General features: G+C 42.6%; 1 protein-coding gene across 1 annotated transcript in view; it reads right to left on the reverse strand.

The window, feature by feature from the left end:
- Nucleotides 1–6,870: 6,870 nt before the first annotated feature.
- LOC121571484 (ephrin type-A receptor 7-like) overlaps nucleotides 6,871–16,114 on the reverse strand; it is a 160,592-nt gene continuing 151,348 nt past the window's right edge. Inside the window, exons 13-17 of the mRNA XM_041882969.2 lie at nucleotides 15,703–15,906; nucleotides 10,993–11,145; nucleotides 9,116–9,306; nucleotides 8,664–8,852; nucleotides 6,871–8,503 (exon numbers count right to left, since the gene is read on the reverse strand). Of these exons, the coding sequence (XP_041738903.2) occupies nucleotides 8,389–8,503; nucleotides 8,664–8,852; nucleotides 9,116–9,306; nucleotides 10,993–11,145; nucleotides 15,703–15,906 (852 nt within the window). The 3' untranslated portion in view covers nucleotides 6,871–8,388. The remainder of the gene's footprint in view (nucleotides 8,504–8,663; nucleotides 8,853–9,115; nucleotides 9,307–10,992; nucleotides 11,146–15,702; nucleotides 15,907–16,114) is intronic.

Raw genomic sequence — 16,114 nt, forward strand, 5'->3', positions numbered from 1 at the left:
GTTGTGGGGACTTGCTTCCATTCAGCCACAATAGCATTAGTGAGGTTGGGCACTGATGTTGGGCGATTAGGCCTGGCTCGTAGTCAGCGTTCCAATTCATCCCAAAGGTGTTCGATGGGGTTGAGGACAGGGCTCTGAGCAGGCCAGTCAAGTTCTTCCACACCGATTTCGACAAACCATTTCTGTATGGACCTCACTTTGTGCACCGGGGCATTGTCATGCTGAAACAGGAAAGGGCCTTCCCCAAACTGTTACCACAAAGTTGGAAGCACAGAATAATCTAGAATGTCATATGCTGTAGCGTTAAGATTTCCCTTCATTGGAACTAAGGGGCATAGCCCGAACCATGAAAAACCGCCCCAGACCATTATTCCTCCTCCACCAAACAGTTGGCACTATGCATTTGGGCAGGTAGTGTTCTCCTGGCATCCGCCAAACCCTGATTTGTCAGTTGGACTGCCAGATGTGAGCTTGTGTGGCCTACCACTTCGCAGCTGAGCCGTTGTTGCTCCTAGATGTTTCCACAGAAATTTGACGAACTGATTAGTTGGAAAGGTGGCATCCTATGACGGTGCCACGTTGAAAGTCATTGAGCTCTTCAGCTCTCCACTAATTTGAAGGGTGTCCATATACTTCTGTATATATAGAGTAAATATACATATTTTGAGAAAGGGTATCTTAACCTGTGACCTTCTGGTCCCTATCCCAGTGTATAGTCCACTGCGCCAGCAGGGGGGAGAGCACCACTCAATTTCTTCACATATTTAAAGCTGTTCAGTCAGAAAGTTAGATGGGAAATGTTGGAAAACAAAAGTTGCCCAATACTTTTATAAATATCAATTATTTAATGCTTACTGTGTACCTGTGCTTGTCCTGATTGTTATAGTTGTCAGTTGGATTTGGAATCCATAGTTTATAAAGAATTGCATTATATGAGTCCCTTGCCAAAACTAAAATATCTGCCGTGCAATGACAGGCTGCTCCATTAACAAACAACTGCACCATTAGCAGAGGTCGTGTAAAACGCTGCTTTCATAAAAAACTACAGCACCCAAAGAAAATAATGCAGTTACACAGGCATTAAAGAATGGGCATTTTTACAAGTATCGACTGACAGTGACTGGTTGTAGGTGCAGTCCACCCACATTAGTCGCCGTTCAACTCCATCGTAAATCGTGAAGTTGAGTCACAGATTATCCATTATATTGACCAGATACTCTAGTGGCTGCTCTAACAATGAAAATAAATGTCTTAAAAAATGGAAGGCAGTCGGGAGGAGGCAAGATCAGGTGGGACCATTCTAGCCAATGAGAGGGCATATACGTGTGTGAACAACAGGCACAACGATTTACACTAGTTACCACAGCCACAAAGTCAAAATTAGGCATACATTTTCAGAAGAGAATTTGTAGAAATAGGCAGGGTTTATGACTTTGTGGCTGTCATAACTAGTGACGACCAGGCACAACTCCAATATATAAAGTGTTTTTTCTCAAAGTTGCCGGGATGTCAAGTGTCTTACATATCAGTACACTTGTAACAACCTAATAACTACAAAACTTCCATTAAATCAAAAAAGCCACATGTAGCAAATAAGCCATTATATTTTTTGTTAACCAAATTCGACACTCTCTCATTGACCTCCATACAAGAAGAAGACAAGAGTTTGAGCCCAGTTATCCCTCTCGCCTCATCTCTTCCTCTCTGGTTGAGTTCTTGGCTCCCACCCCTAAGGCCTTTTTTTATTTGACTCTCACCTGTAAACTCCACCCACTGACGTGTCACTCTAAGCTCTGCCCATAGCTTTCATACAACCAATCACATTAGTTCTGCCCTTGAAGTGGAGCCAGAGAAGGAAGAGGAAGTGAGACATTCCACTCCCTCATTTTTTCTGGTTCATACACGATCAATGAACTAAGCAGACCGGCGCCAACTGCTAATCGCATTGGTGCCTATGGGAGAGCCACCCCTTAAGCAGACTGGAACTGAGACCAATTTTGTCAATCGTAAACGGCCTGAGTAAGACATCTTCATTTATCCACCATCTTTGGTGGAGCTTCCCTCAGAACAAGATTGAGGCCGGGATTCACTCCTGAGCACAATTCCAGGGCTCTTTCTCAATTAAGGCCTTGATTCAATCCGGAGAGTTATTGTCGGAGGTTGTGATCAGAATGTTTGCTGAGAAGAACAGAACAAAAGGTGAACTGAAAGAGTTGAGTTTTCTGTGAGCTGCTTGCTTCATTCCCCTTGTGAAAAGATGCAGCCAGACTTGCACATGCGTAAGGAAGAACAGATGATCAAGCTCAGAGCCTGAAGCACCCCAAATAAACAGACAATAATGTTTGCTCTTATTGGAGATTTTTTAATAACACATTTCAATATTGCAACAGCCATCTGTTTTTCTAACAGGTAAAAATCATCAGAAAACGAACAAAAAAATGTTTTTTGGCAATGGCCCTAAATTCAAACAATAGAACCCCTACACAGTGAGCAGATATTTTCAACACATTGTTCTTCAAACAAATTATAAAAATAGATAGCATTTTCAAATACATATTTACAGTAGTAAACATATTTTGTAATGGTAGAGTAAACAGAGAGAGAGGGGGGAGACAACGACTGATTCGCTATAGTGAAAAGGTCCAGTTTGGTGTCTGTATACAGGGGTGGTGAGACTGTGTTTCTAAATATGTGTGTGAGTCTATAGGAGTATCTTTTTAGAACATGATATGGGTTTATATATGTGTTGAGGCAAAACAGCTACAGAGAGAGGGGGAGAGAGAGAGCGAGAGAGAGTACATGGGGAAGAGATGAGAAAATATACTGGTAGTCCTTTCATACCAGATACCTCCCTATTACAATAATCAATTTATGAACCACACTGAACCAATAACATGTCTATTGTGTACAGTGCATTCGGAAAGTATTCAAACCCCTTCACTTTTTCCACATTTTGTTACGTTACAGCCTTATTAAAAAATGGATGAAATTGTTTTTCCCCCCTCATCAATCTACACACAATACCCCATAATGACAAATTGCAAATGTATAAAAAAAAAACCAACTGAAATATCACATTTACATAAGTATTCAGACCCTTTATTCAGTACATTGTTGAAGCACCTTTGGCAGCGATTACAGCCTTGAGTCTTCTTGGGTATGACGCTACAAGATTGGCACACCTGTATTTGGGGAGTTTCTCCCATTCTTCTCAGCAGATCTTCTCAAGCTCTGTCAGGTTGGATGGGGAGCGTCGCTGCACAGTTATTTTCAGGTCTCGCCAGAGATGTTCGATCGGGCTCAAGTCCGGGTTCTGGCTGAGTCAATCAAGGACATTCAGAGACACTCCTGCGCTGTCTTGGCTGTGTGCTTAGGGTCGTTGTCCTGTTGAAAGGTGAACTTTCACCCCAGGCTGAGGTCCTGAGCACTCTGGAGCAGGTTTTCATCAAGGAGCTCTCTGTACTTTGCTCCGTTCATCTAGTCGTGCAAATTCTACACAGGGACACTCAAAGTCAATATTAAATGAATCATTGTTTTATTAACAGCAAGCTGGAGAGGTCACAGTCAAACTTTGATGCATAAAGTCTCACATTCTCTTCTTCTCTCCAAGCTGAGACCTTGAAACTGAGATATCCCTTTCATTCTCAAAACAAGGTTCTGGGCGTACTGCCAAATAGCAGATACTGATAGTGAGGATTCCTCCCAGGCATGTTCAATCAGTCACTTGCACGAACACAGAAATTGGTTGCTAGAAAAGGACAAACAAAATGTTCCATCACAATCTCTCCCTCGATCCTGACTAGTCTCCCTGCCGCTGAAAAACATCCCAACACCACCATGCTTCACCGTAGGGATGGTATTGGCCAGATGATGAGCGGTGCCTGGTATCCTCTAGACGTGACACTTGGCATTCAGGCCAAAGAGTTCAATCTTGGTTTCATCAGACCAGAGAATCTTGTTTCTCATGGTCTGAGTGTCCTTTAGGTGCCGTTTGGCAAACGCCAAGCTGACTGTCATGTGCATTTTACTGAGGAGTGGCTTCCGTCTGGCCACTACCATGAAGGCCTGATTGGTGGAGTGCTGTAGAGATGGTTGTCCTTTTGGAAGGTTCTCCCATCTCCACAGAGGAACTCTGGAGCTCTGTCAGAGTGACCATCGGGTTCTTGGTCATCTTCCTGACCAAGGCCCTTCTCCTCCGATTGCGCAGTTTGGCCCGGGCGGCACGCTCTAGGAAGAGTCCTGGTGGTTCCAAACTTTTTCCATTTAAGAATGATGGAGGCCACTGTGTTCTTGGGGACTTTCAATGCTGCAGAAATGTTTTGGTATCCTTCCCCAGGTCTGTGCCTCGACACAATCCTGTCTCGGAGTTCTACGGACAAATCCTTCGACCTCATGGCTTGGTTTTTGCTCTGACATGAACTGTCAACTGTGGGACCTTATATAGACAGGTGTGTGCCTTTCCAAATCATGTCCAATCAATTGAATTTACCACAGGTGGATTCCAATCAAGTTGTAGAAACAACTCAAGGATGATCAATGGAAACAGGATGCACCTGAGCTCAATTTCGAGTCTCATAGCAAAGGGTCTGAATACTTATGTAAATAAGGTATATTTTTAATTTTTTATACATTTGCAAAAATGTCTATAAACCTGAAAACCTGTTTTCGCTTTGTCATTATGGGGTATTGTGTGATTGGACATGACTGATGAGGGGAAAAAATAATGTAATCAATTTTAGAGTAAGGCTGTAACGTAACAAAATGTGGAGGGATCTGAATACTTTCCGAATGCACTGTAGGCTACATGAGTATGATTGAAATCAAAAATGCCCCAAAACATGTTACCTACAATTAAATGTTACCGGTTTTGAAAAATTACATAATACTGACCAATGGGAGGGGCGTGTGACTGCACAGTGGGGGGTTGTGGGATTTGTAGGAACATTTAGAATATGGTAAGTGTGCAACCATGTTGTATAGCTAGGGCCCTGTGTTTGGTTAATTTTTGGATGTAATTCTCATTTCTGGAAAATGCTTAAAATTAAGGTTAAGACCTTAATTTTAAACATTTTCCAGAAATGAAAATTAGACCAAAAATTAAAGTAATATTCTGATGGTGGTGCTGGACCATCTGACATAAAAAGAAAGGGGGACAGTTTGATGAAAAAGCTTTAAACAAAAGGTTAAAATCCAGGTCATGTGACATGATTAACCAAAACACAGGGCCCTATGCATGACAGCTTGAATTGCTGAGCCGAAAAAAACAAAACATAAATTATCACTCTACGACATTCTGAAATACTGCAATACTGCATATATAATGCATCACATTGATACCATACATCCAGCTACACTGGACTCAAAATGTACAGTCGTGGTCAAAAGTTTTGAGAATGACACAAATACTAATTTTCACAAAGTCTGCTGCCTCAGTTTTGATGATGGCAATTTGCATATACTCCAGAATGTCATGAAGAGTGATCAGATGAATTGCAATTAATTGCAAAGTCCCTCTTTGCCATGAAAATGAACTTAATCCCCAAAAAACATTTCCACTGCATTTCAGCCCTGCCACAAAAGGACCAGCTGCCATCATGTCAGTGATTCTCTTGTTAACACAGGTGAGAGTGTTGACGAGGACAAGGCTGGAGATCACTCTGTCATGCTGATTGAGTTAGAATAACATACTGGAAGCTTTAAAAGGAGGGTGGTGCTTGAAATCATTGTTCTTCCTCTGTTAACCATGGTTACCTGAAAGGAAACATGTGCCGTCATCATTGCTTTGCACAAAAAGGGCTTCACAGGCAAGGATATTGCTGCTAGTAAGATTGCACCTAAATCAACCATTTATCGGATCATCAAGAACTTCAAGGAGAGAGGTTCAACTGTTGTGAGGAAGGCGTCAGGGCGCCAAAGAAAGTCCAGCAAGCGCCAGGACCGTCTCCTAAAGTTGATTCAGCTGCGGGATCGGGGCACCACCAGTGCAGAGCTTGCTCAGGAATGGCAGCAGGCAGGTGTGAGTGCAACTGCACGCACAGTGAGGCGAATACTTTTGGAGGATGGCCTGGTGTCAAGAAGGGCAGCAAAGAAGCCACTTCTCTCCAGGAAAAACATCAGGGACAGACTGATATTCTGCAAAAGGTACAGGGATTGGACTGCTGAGGACTGGGGTAAAGTCATTTTCTCTGATGAATCCCCTTTCCGATTGTTTGGGGCATCCGGAAAACACCTTGTCCAGAGAAGACAAGGTGAGCGCTACCATCAGTCCTGTGTCATGCCAACAGTAAAGCATCCTGAGACCATTCATGTGTGGGGTTGCTTCTCAGCCAAGGGAGTGGGCTCACTCACAATTTTGCCTAAGAACACAGCCATGAATAAAGAATGGTACCAACACATCCTCCGAGAGCAACTTCTCCCAACCATCCAAGAACAGTTTGGTGACGACCAACGCCTTTTCCAGCATGATGGAGAACCTTGCCACAAGGCAAAAGTGATAACTAAGTGGCTCGGGGAACAAAACATCGACATTTTGGGTCCATGGCCAGGAAACTCTCCAGACCTTAATCCCATTGAGAACTTGTGGTCGATCCTCAAGAGGCGGGTGGACAAACAAAACCCCACAAATTCTGACAAACTCCAAGCATTGATTACGCAAGAATGGGCTGCCATCAGTCAGGATGTGGCCCAGAAGTTAATTGAGAGCATGCCAGGGCGGATTGCAGAGGTCTTGAAAAAGAAGGGTCAACACTGCAAATATTGACACTTTGCATAAACTTAATGTAATTGTCAATAAAAGCCTTTGACACTTATGAAATGCTTGTAATTATACTTCAGTATACCATAGCAACATCTGACAAAAATATCTCATAACACTGAAGCAGCAAACATTGTGAAGACCAATACTTGTGTCATTCTCAAAACTTTTGACCACGACTGTATAAGTCCTATATCAACTACTGTAGATTTGTTGACAGTATCAAAATTATTCAATACCCCTGTCTATGAGAATCAAACAGTATAGTGTAAGTCCTCTTCATAATATCTTCTTCAGTACAGAACACCTTTATTCAGTAACAGAATCCCTCTAACTATAAAAAAAGAAAACTTCATGATATACACTGTAATCAAAACAAACAACTGCTGGGAAGGGATATGCTTGACACCAAAGGACATGTGCTTTGCCGCATCCTTAAACACAAAATTAAATTATTTATTAAATTATTAAATCAAGTATGTCTATTTGACCCTCGTAACCTCTTCCCGTCAGGAGGTTGTGTGAGAGTCTGTAAACCGTAAACGCATAAATAAAAATGAATAAATATTAGATACGTCAGCTTGAGACTTGACCTTTATTTTTAACAGTGCAATATACCCTTGTAGTGAAAATGCTTTTTAGACAAGATAAATATATTAGCGAGACGCTACATGATACCACTGACATCCCGGCTAAGGGACATTAGCCATTCCACACACTAAGAAAACACCGGGAGAGCAGAGACAGTTAACGGAAAAACTTTAGAAAAAAGAGAAATGTAACAGACTAAATAGAAATTAACAATCAAACACATGTAAATCCTTTGTTTCGATTTACAGTTTTCTAGTTTTAGATCAGTAGTTTCTTTCTGAAGGTAAGTCTTTTTCCAGCCTCGTGATTGGTCGGGCTACGTACGACATGACACGGCCTGGGCTCCGCCCACACTGTGGGAACCAGTCACTTGATCGCACTTCAGCGGCCGGAATAGGACGTTTTTAACCATTGAACTGAGACCAGTTTTACAATTTCAGCCCTGTTCGACAGACAGCACTTTCTCCATTAGTGTCTTATCCCACTGTTCTGAGACCAGTGGTAGAGGGGCAGCCCTGTAATGGACAGTACTTCTCAACCAGGGTTGTTTTAACCTCAGTTCTGAGACCAGTGGTTCAGTAGAGTAGAGTATCACTCCGCTTGAGGGGACAGTTCTTCTCCATCAAGGAAATATTATTACCCCATATTTTGAGAGCAGTGGCAGAGTGCCAGACGTTTTAGATGGACAGTACTTCTCTATCAGGGTAGTTTTAAGTCTCTTTAACCCCTGATCCAAGGCCAGTTGTCAGAGTGGACATCTAGTCGATTCGCGTCAGCGTGCAGACAGAAGTCATGTGACTTCCGACAGAGTACGTTGATCACGACTGGAAGATACCTTGCTCCCAAGGACTTAAGAGAGGGAGGAGGGGGAAGAGGAGGAAGAGTGAGTGGGTGCAGTGTGGCGATATCTCTGCCGATCTCTCTATCCACTTCATTCCGTCCATCTGCATGAGAGACGAGTCTCTCCTCTGTGAAAATCCTTCTATCCAGCCGTCCGTCCGTCTGTCGGCACGTATGTGTATGTATTTTTGTGTGTGTGTGTGTTAGACCTGCACCCCTCTGCCGTGCATCTGGATGACCTGGGCTCTAAGGGTCTGGATGGCAGACAGGATCTGTTTCTGGTGCTCCAGAGAGGTGATGCCTAGACTCAACACATCTCTGTGGAGAAGACCACAACACAAAGACATCAGTTAGACTATACCAACTCATGATATTCAGATGCACAAAAAGCAAGGCAAACACATACTTGTTTATGTATTAACGCTTACTCGCACACGCACACACACACACACACACGCGCTCATTTAGAGCCACTCACTGGACTGTCATACGGGCCACAGACTCCAGGTAGCAGTATCCTGATGCGGTGAAGTTGTCCTTGTAGCGCCCCATGTCCACCGCATCCAACCACTCCCCTACTGAGTTAAAAGCGGGGAACGAGGGAAGAGTCCGCTCTGCCAGGGAGATGGAGGAGCCTAGCGGGAGGGTTCCTCGCTGAGGGAGGGTTCTACAGATTGAAGAAGAGAGAGAGAGCGATCAGGGAGAGAGATGATTTCAGGAAGGGATGCATGAGTCTATTGTTATCATAAGCGGTAGTATTTCTACTCTGATATCAAAACTGAGTGGGAAGTGGGAGACCTGCTTGGACGACATAAACAAACCATACTGATGTTGGCCCATGTTGGCTAGCAGAGTCTGTTAGCTGTTACCCTGTATGTTGACCCATGTTTAGCCCATGTTAAGCATGGTTTGAAGTGGCCTATTTCCTACCTGCGTGCCAGTGTGGAGGAGCCGATGCCGTCAGGGCTGCGGATGCTCTTGCTGAGAGCTGAGTGGATCTGGCTGAAGGTAGGTCTCTCCGTTCTCTCCTTCTGCCAACAGTCCAACATCAGCTGGTGGAGGTGGGGTGGACAGGTCATAGGGGCGGGCAGGCGGAAGCCATCCTCTATGGCTTTGATCACCTTGGACGAGAGGAGATGGAGAGAGAGGAAGGAGTGAGAAATGTTGATAGTGAACGATGACTCCGTCTTAGTCCAAAGTGGCTTCAGGAGATCTCAGACAACACAATCACACAAACAATATCCCTTTACACAAGGTTCTCTCAAAGAGCTAACCCATCAAACAGATCGGTCCCCCATAAAGACTGCTCCTAAACACTTCAAAAATATATTCTCTCCCTTTAAATCACTGTTCTCTAACACTGTGCTCCCTAGAAAAAGCTCACCCGCCAATAAAAAAAACGTTGAAATGTTCCACATTCACTAAAAACACTGTCCTCCTCGGTTCTGTCCTGACCTCCAATTTAACCAAACAGTGTTCATAAAGTGTTTCTTCATTGGCTGACATTTTCCATTTAATCAGAGCTAAAAAGCAAAGGGCATGTTAGGGCAGCATGTGGGTTGGGTGAGTTAATGGTGATATTATGTATTTGTTTAATGCATTAATATCTCAAGCGCTCAGCCAGCTTGGCCTTTGACATTTCATTTGGAGAGTTTAGTGCTGTGACCATAGAGGTAGACACAAAGTCTGGATATTGAATGAGTAAGCTAGTAATAAACCATCACGGTTCATATCCTAGCTGAGGGAGGGTTCATAGTAATTAATTTCAACATTTCATGGTCGTCTATTTTGTAGTTTTATTGTTCAGTTTAGTGGAAAGTTTTAGACAGCATATTAGCATGAACAAGCTGTTGGCTTAAATGTGAACTCTGTTGAACCCTCTATCTACTCTAATACTTTTGAATGCCATTCATTTTGCCACCTGGATCAAAGGTACTTTGAAATCACATTCTCTCACTTTTCTCTTCAACAAAGTCTTACGCAACACTTTCTGCACTCTCCTGAAGTTCTGTTTTCTACAAAAGCAAAAAAAAGCAATCACTCTGAAAAAGAGGAGGGAGGGAGAAAGGAACCAAAAAACACGCCCTCATCGACTTTCAAATAATAGGCTTCTCACACAAACTGGTGGCGGCAGGGTCCTATCGATTGGACAATCTCCTAAAAAAGCAACCCTCCTAAAATAGCTACACTTCACATTTCCTTAAAAGAGAGTGCCGCTTCCTGCCGGGATTTTAGGCTTCCTCTAAGAGCGGGGATCGTGGTGGCACTTTGGGACCGCCACTAGAAAGCGACGTGGTGTCCTTAAGAGAAACAGGATTGGTCACGGAGCTGAAGTGGACTTATGCCGGAGACTTGGAGCCCAAAGAGTCTTTTAGAGAAGCACCCGTGGCTTTCCCTCTTATAAGATCTGAGCTAGCCCAAGTCAAAGAGTTCACACAGTTTTAGAGGGGATAGAGGAGATGGGTAGAGAGAGAGAGAGAGAGAGCGAGCACAAGAGAAGACGAGAAAGTATAGGAGAGAGATTATTAGGTAGAGAAGGAAACAGCATAGGGAATGGGGTGAGGGAGCGGACAGAGATGCACATGTGGACAGAGACGGAAAGTGAAGGAAGAGAGAGATGGGAGGATGCAATGGAGATAAAGAGCAGAGAGAAAGAGAGAGAGAGACAGAGAGAGAGAGAGAGAGAGAGAGAGAGAGAGAGAGAGAGAGCAACCGAGATAGAGAGGAGCTACAGAGATGAGCTGGATAAAGAGACTAGAGAGGAGGAGAAGGTAGAGTATAGAGATAGAGGCAGTCACTCTACTCACGTCCTGGTTGCCCATGTCCCAGTAGGGCCTCTCTCCGTAGGACATGACCTCCCACATGACGATGCCAAAGCTCCACACGTCAGACGCTGAGCTGTAGCGGTGGTACTGGATGGCCTCTGGGGCTGTCCACAACACTACACTCTTCCCTGCATGCTGAGGGAGAGAGAGCGAGAGATTTTCAATGTTCAACTCCACACTCAGCTTGACATTGGACATCTTGTATGAACATTATGTTAGAGTTTACATTTAAACATCCTACTACACTATGATTATTATATATTTGTTCATTATTCATTTTATTATTGTGTCATGCATCATTAAGAAGGAAAGAAATTCCACAAATTAACTTTTAAGAAGGCACACCTGTTAATTGAAATGCATTCCAGGTGACTACCTCATGAAGCTGGTTGAGAGAATGCCAAGAGTGTGCAAAGCTGTCATCAAGGCAAAGGGTGGCTATTTGAAGAATCTCAAATATAAAATATATTTTGATTCGTTTAACACTTTTTGGGTTACTACATGATTCCATATGTGTTATTTCATAGTTTTGATGTCTTCACTATTATTCTACAATGAATGAGTAGGTGTGTCCAAACTTTTGACTGGTACTGTACGTACATACCTACCTACATATGTATTAGGTACAGTGCCTTGCAAAAGTATTCATCCCCCTTGCCGTTTTTCCTATTTTGTTGCTTTACAACCTGTAATTTAAATGTTTGTTTTTTTGGATTTCATGTAATGGACGTACACAAAATAGTCCAAATTGGTGAAGTGAAATGAAAAAAATAACTTGTTTCAAAATATTCTAAAAAATAAATAACGGAAAAGTGGTGCGTGCATATGTATTCACCCCCTTTGCAATGAAGCCCCTAAATAAGATCTGGTGCAACCAATTACCTTCAGAAGTCACATAATTAGTTAAATAAAGTCCACATGTGTGCAATCTAAGTGTAACATGATCTCAGTATATATATACACCTGTTCTGAAAGGCCCCAGAGTCTGCAACACCACTAAGCAAGGGGCACCACCAAGCAAGCGGCACCATGAAGACCAAGGAGCTCTCCAAACAGGTCAGGGACAAAGTTGTGGAGAAATACAGATCAGGGTTGGGTTATAAAAAAATATCAGAAACTTTGAACATCCCACGGAGCACCATTAAATCCATTATTAAAAATTGAAAGAATATGGCACCACAACAAACCTGCCAAGAGAGGGCCGCCCACCAAAACCCACAGACCAGGCAAGGAGGGCATTAATCAGAGAGGCAACAAAGAGACCAAAGATAACCCTGAAGGAGCTGCAAAGCCACTTTAAGCCGTACACTCCACAGAGCTGGGCTTTACGGAAGAGTGGCCAGAAAAAAGGAATGTTTGAGACTCCCCAAACATATGGAAGAAGGTACTCTGGTCAGATGAGACTAAAATTGAGCTTTTTGGCCATCAAGGAAAACGCTATGTCTGGCGCAAACCCAACACCTCTCATCACCCCGAGAACACCATCCCCACAGTGAAGCATGGTGGTGGCAGCATCATGCTGTGGGGATGTTTTTCATCGGCAGGGACTGGGAAACTTGTCAGAATTGAAGGAATGATGGATGGCGCTAAATACAAGGAAATTCTTGAGGGAAACCTGTTTCAGTCTTCCAGCAGGACAATGACCCTAAGCATACTGCTAAAGCAACACTTGAGTGGTTTAAGGGGAAACATTTAAATCTCTTGGAATGGCCTAGTCAAAGCCCAGACCCCAATCCAATTGAGAATCTGTGGTATGACTTAAAGATTGCTGTACACCAGCGGAACCCATCCAACTTGAAGGAGCTGGAGCAGTTTTGCCTTGAAGAATGGGCATAAATCCCAGTGGCTAGATGTGCCAAGCTTATAGAGACATACCCCAAGAGACTTGCAGCTGTAATTGCTGCAAAAGGTGGCTCTACAAAGTATTTACTTTGGGGGGGTGAATAGTTATGCGTGCTCAAGTTCTGTTTTTTTTGTCTTATTTCTTGTTTGTTTCACAATAAAAAATATTTTGCATCTTCAAAGTGGTAGGCATGTTGTGTAAATCAAATGATACAAACCCACCAAAAATCTATTTTAATTCCAAGTTGTAAGGCAATAAAATAGGAAAAATACCAAGGGGGTGAATACTTTCGCAAGCCACTGTACATACACATTTGAATTCCTACTGAAATTAATACAATTTAAACACAAAAAACTAAACCTTTCAGTTATACAACTTATCTTGTCGCGACATCCACGCTTTGGAAATAAAATGTGCAACCAGGAACACTTCTTTTTTTAAATAGACATTTAAGTTACTACTCCAGAGTAGTTCTGGTTTCTGTTGTTGCATTCTTCAAAACACGGTTACTCTTAACTCTAATCTAATCAACCACTGTCAACCAAGAGAGTGAAAAGGGTGAGTCAGACAAAGAGAGCGAGAAAGAGAAACCACAGGGAAACACTGATTCATTATAGAAACTATTTTAAATCAAAGTCTGCACTGCACACATCAGATTCAACACAAACAGGAAATACAAAGAACATAAGCGAGCCTCTCCCACCGGCTACAACGGCCTTCTATAAAGATGTCATTTGAATGTATGATTTTTATAGCATTTTTTTTACAAGATGGGATTTTTATATTTATTAGGAGTAATATATTTAATAGGAAAAAAATATCAGCCAGTTCTCTCACCAGCGTGGTCTATATGGGTAAAGACTGAATAAGGTAGTAAACAATGTAAATATCACAGGACATACAGTATGTATTACCTATCACAGTGAGTAGTCTCACCAGTGGTGAAGATGGCCTCTATAACTATGGGTGAAGACTAAAGAAGCTAGTTAACAATACGGTTTTAAACAAAGTAAATAACACTACATAGCAGTCAGTAGTCTCACCAGTGTGGTGTAGATGGCCTCTATGGGTAAAGAGTAAAGACTATAGGTAGTAATATAATATAAAAAAAAAAAACTAGTGCTAAACAGTACTAGTTAAAAATATATATATAACTAGTAATATACAGTACTAGTAAAAAAATGAATATACAGTTGAAGTAGGAAGTTTACATACACCTTAGCCAAATACATTTAAACTCAGTTTTTCACAATTCCTGACATTTAATCCTAGTAAAAATTCCCTGTTTCAGGTCAGTTAGGATCACCACTTTATTTTAAGAATGTGAAATGTCAGAATAATATTAGAGAGAATTATTTATTTAAGCTTTTATTTATTTCATCACATTCCCAGTGGGTCAGAAGTTTACATATACTCAATTAGTATTTGGTAGCATTGCCTTTATATTGTTTAACTTGGGTCAAATGTTTTGGGTAGCCTTCCACAAGCTTCCCACAATAAGTTGGGTAAAATTTGGCCCATTCCTCCTGACAGAGCTGGTCTAACCGAGTCAGGTTTGTAGGCCTCCTTGCTCGCACACGCTTTTTCAGTTCTGCCCACACATTTTCTATATGATTGAGGTCAGGGATTTGTGATGGCCACTCCAGTACCTTGACTTTGTTGTCCTTAAGCCATTTTGCCACAACTTTGGAAGTATGCTTGGGGTCATTGTCCATTTGGAAGACCCATTTGTGACCAAGCTTTAACTTCCTGACTGATGTATTGAGATGTTGCTTAAATATATCCACATAATTTTCCTTCCTCATGATGCCATCTATTTTGTGAAGTGCACCAGTCCCTCCTGCAGCAAAGCACCCCCACAGCATGATGCTGCCACCCCCGTGCTTCACGGTTGGGATGGTGTTCTTCGGCTTGCAAGGCACCCCCTTTTTCCTCCAAACACAACGATGGTCATTATGGCCAAACAGTTATATTTTTGTTTCATCAGACCAGAGGAGATTTCTCCAAAAAGTACGATCTTTGTCCCCATGTGCAGTTGCAAACCGTAGTCTGGCTTTTTTATGGCGGTTTTGGAGCAGTGGTTTCTTCCTTGCTGAGCGGCCTTTCAGGTTATGTCGATATAGGACTCGTTTTACTGTGGATATAGATACTTTTGTACCTGTTTCCTCCAGCATCTTCACAAGGTCCTTTGCTGTTGTTCTGAGATTGATTTGCACTTTTCGCACCAAAGTACGTTCATCTCTAGGAGACAGAAGGCGTCTCCTTCCTGAGCGGTATGACGGCTCCGTGGTCCCATGGTGTTTGTACAATGAACGTGGTACCTTCAGGCGTTTGGAAATTGCTCCCAAGGATGAAGTCTGAGGTCTTGGTGGGGTCTTGGCTGATTTCTTTTGATTTTCCCATGATGTCAAGCAAAGAGGCACTGAGTTTGAAGGTAGGCCTTGAAATACATCCACAGGTACACCTCCAATTGACTCAAATTATGTCAATTAGCCTATCAGAAGCTTCTAAAGCTATGACATCATTTTCTGGAATTTTCCAAGCGGTTTAAAGGCACAGTCAATTTACTGTATGTAAACTTCTGACCCACTGGAATTGTGATACAGTGAATTATAAGTGAAATAATCTGTCTGTAAACAATTGTTGGAAAAATTACTTGTGTCATGCACAAAGTAGATGTCCTAACCGACTTGCCAAAACTATAGTTTGTTAACAAGAAATGTGTGGAATGGTTGAAAAACAAGTTTTAATGACTACAACCTAAGTGTATGTAAACTTCCGACTTCAACTGTATATATAACTAGTACTATACTTTTTACTAGTAATATAATATCAGTCAGTAGTCTCACCAGTGTGCTGTAGATGGCCTCTATCTTGTCCTCTTGTAGGGGTCTGAAGCCGGACACCTTGCAGCCCAGGCTGGCGTTGACCAGCACCTTGTGGGCGGCCAGGTGGCGGTGGACGAAGCCCATCTCTGTCAGGTACTTCATCCCAGAGGCCACACTCCCCAGCATGTCCATCAACTGGAGCACAGAGAGCTGGCCCTCGTGCTTCTAGAGAGGGGGAGGAGGGGAGGGAGTGGGGAGACAGTGGGTTAGGACCATAGAGATGGAATATAATTAGGGTTGATTTCCCAAAGTTTCAATGTTTTCCAGAATCCTGGTCACAGGTTTACAGATTTCCTACTTATTCCCTCCTGATTCCGGGAATTTCTGGAAAACCTGGACATTTTGGGAAAGTTACCAGAATTTGGCAACCCTA

The sequence above is a fragment of the Coregonus clupeaformis genome, chromosome 8 (assembly GCF_020615455.1).
Source record: "Coregonus clupeaformis isolate EN_2021a chromosome 8, ASM2061545v1, whole genome shotgun sequence".
NCBI classification, from domain to species: Eukaryota; Metazoa; Chordata; class Actinopteri; order Salmoniformes; family Salmonidae; genus Coregonus; species Coregonus clupeaformis.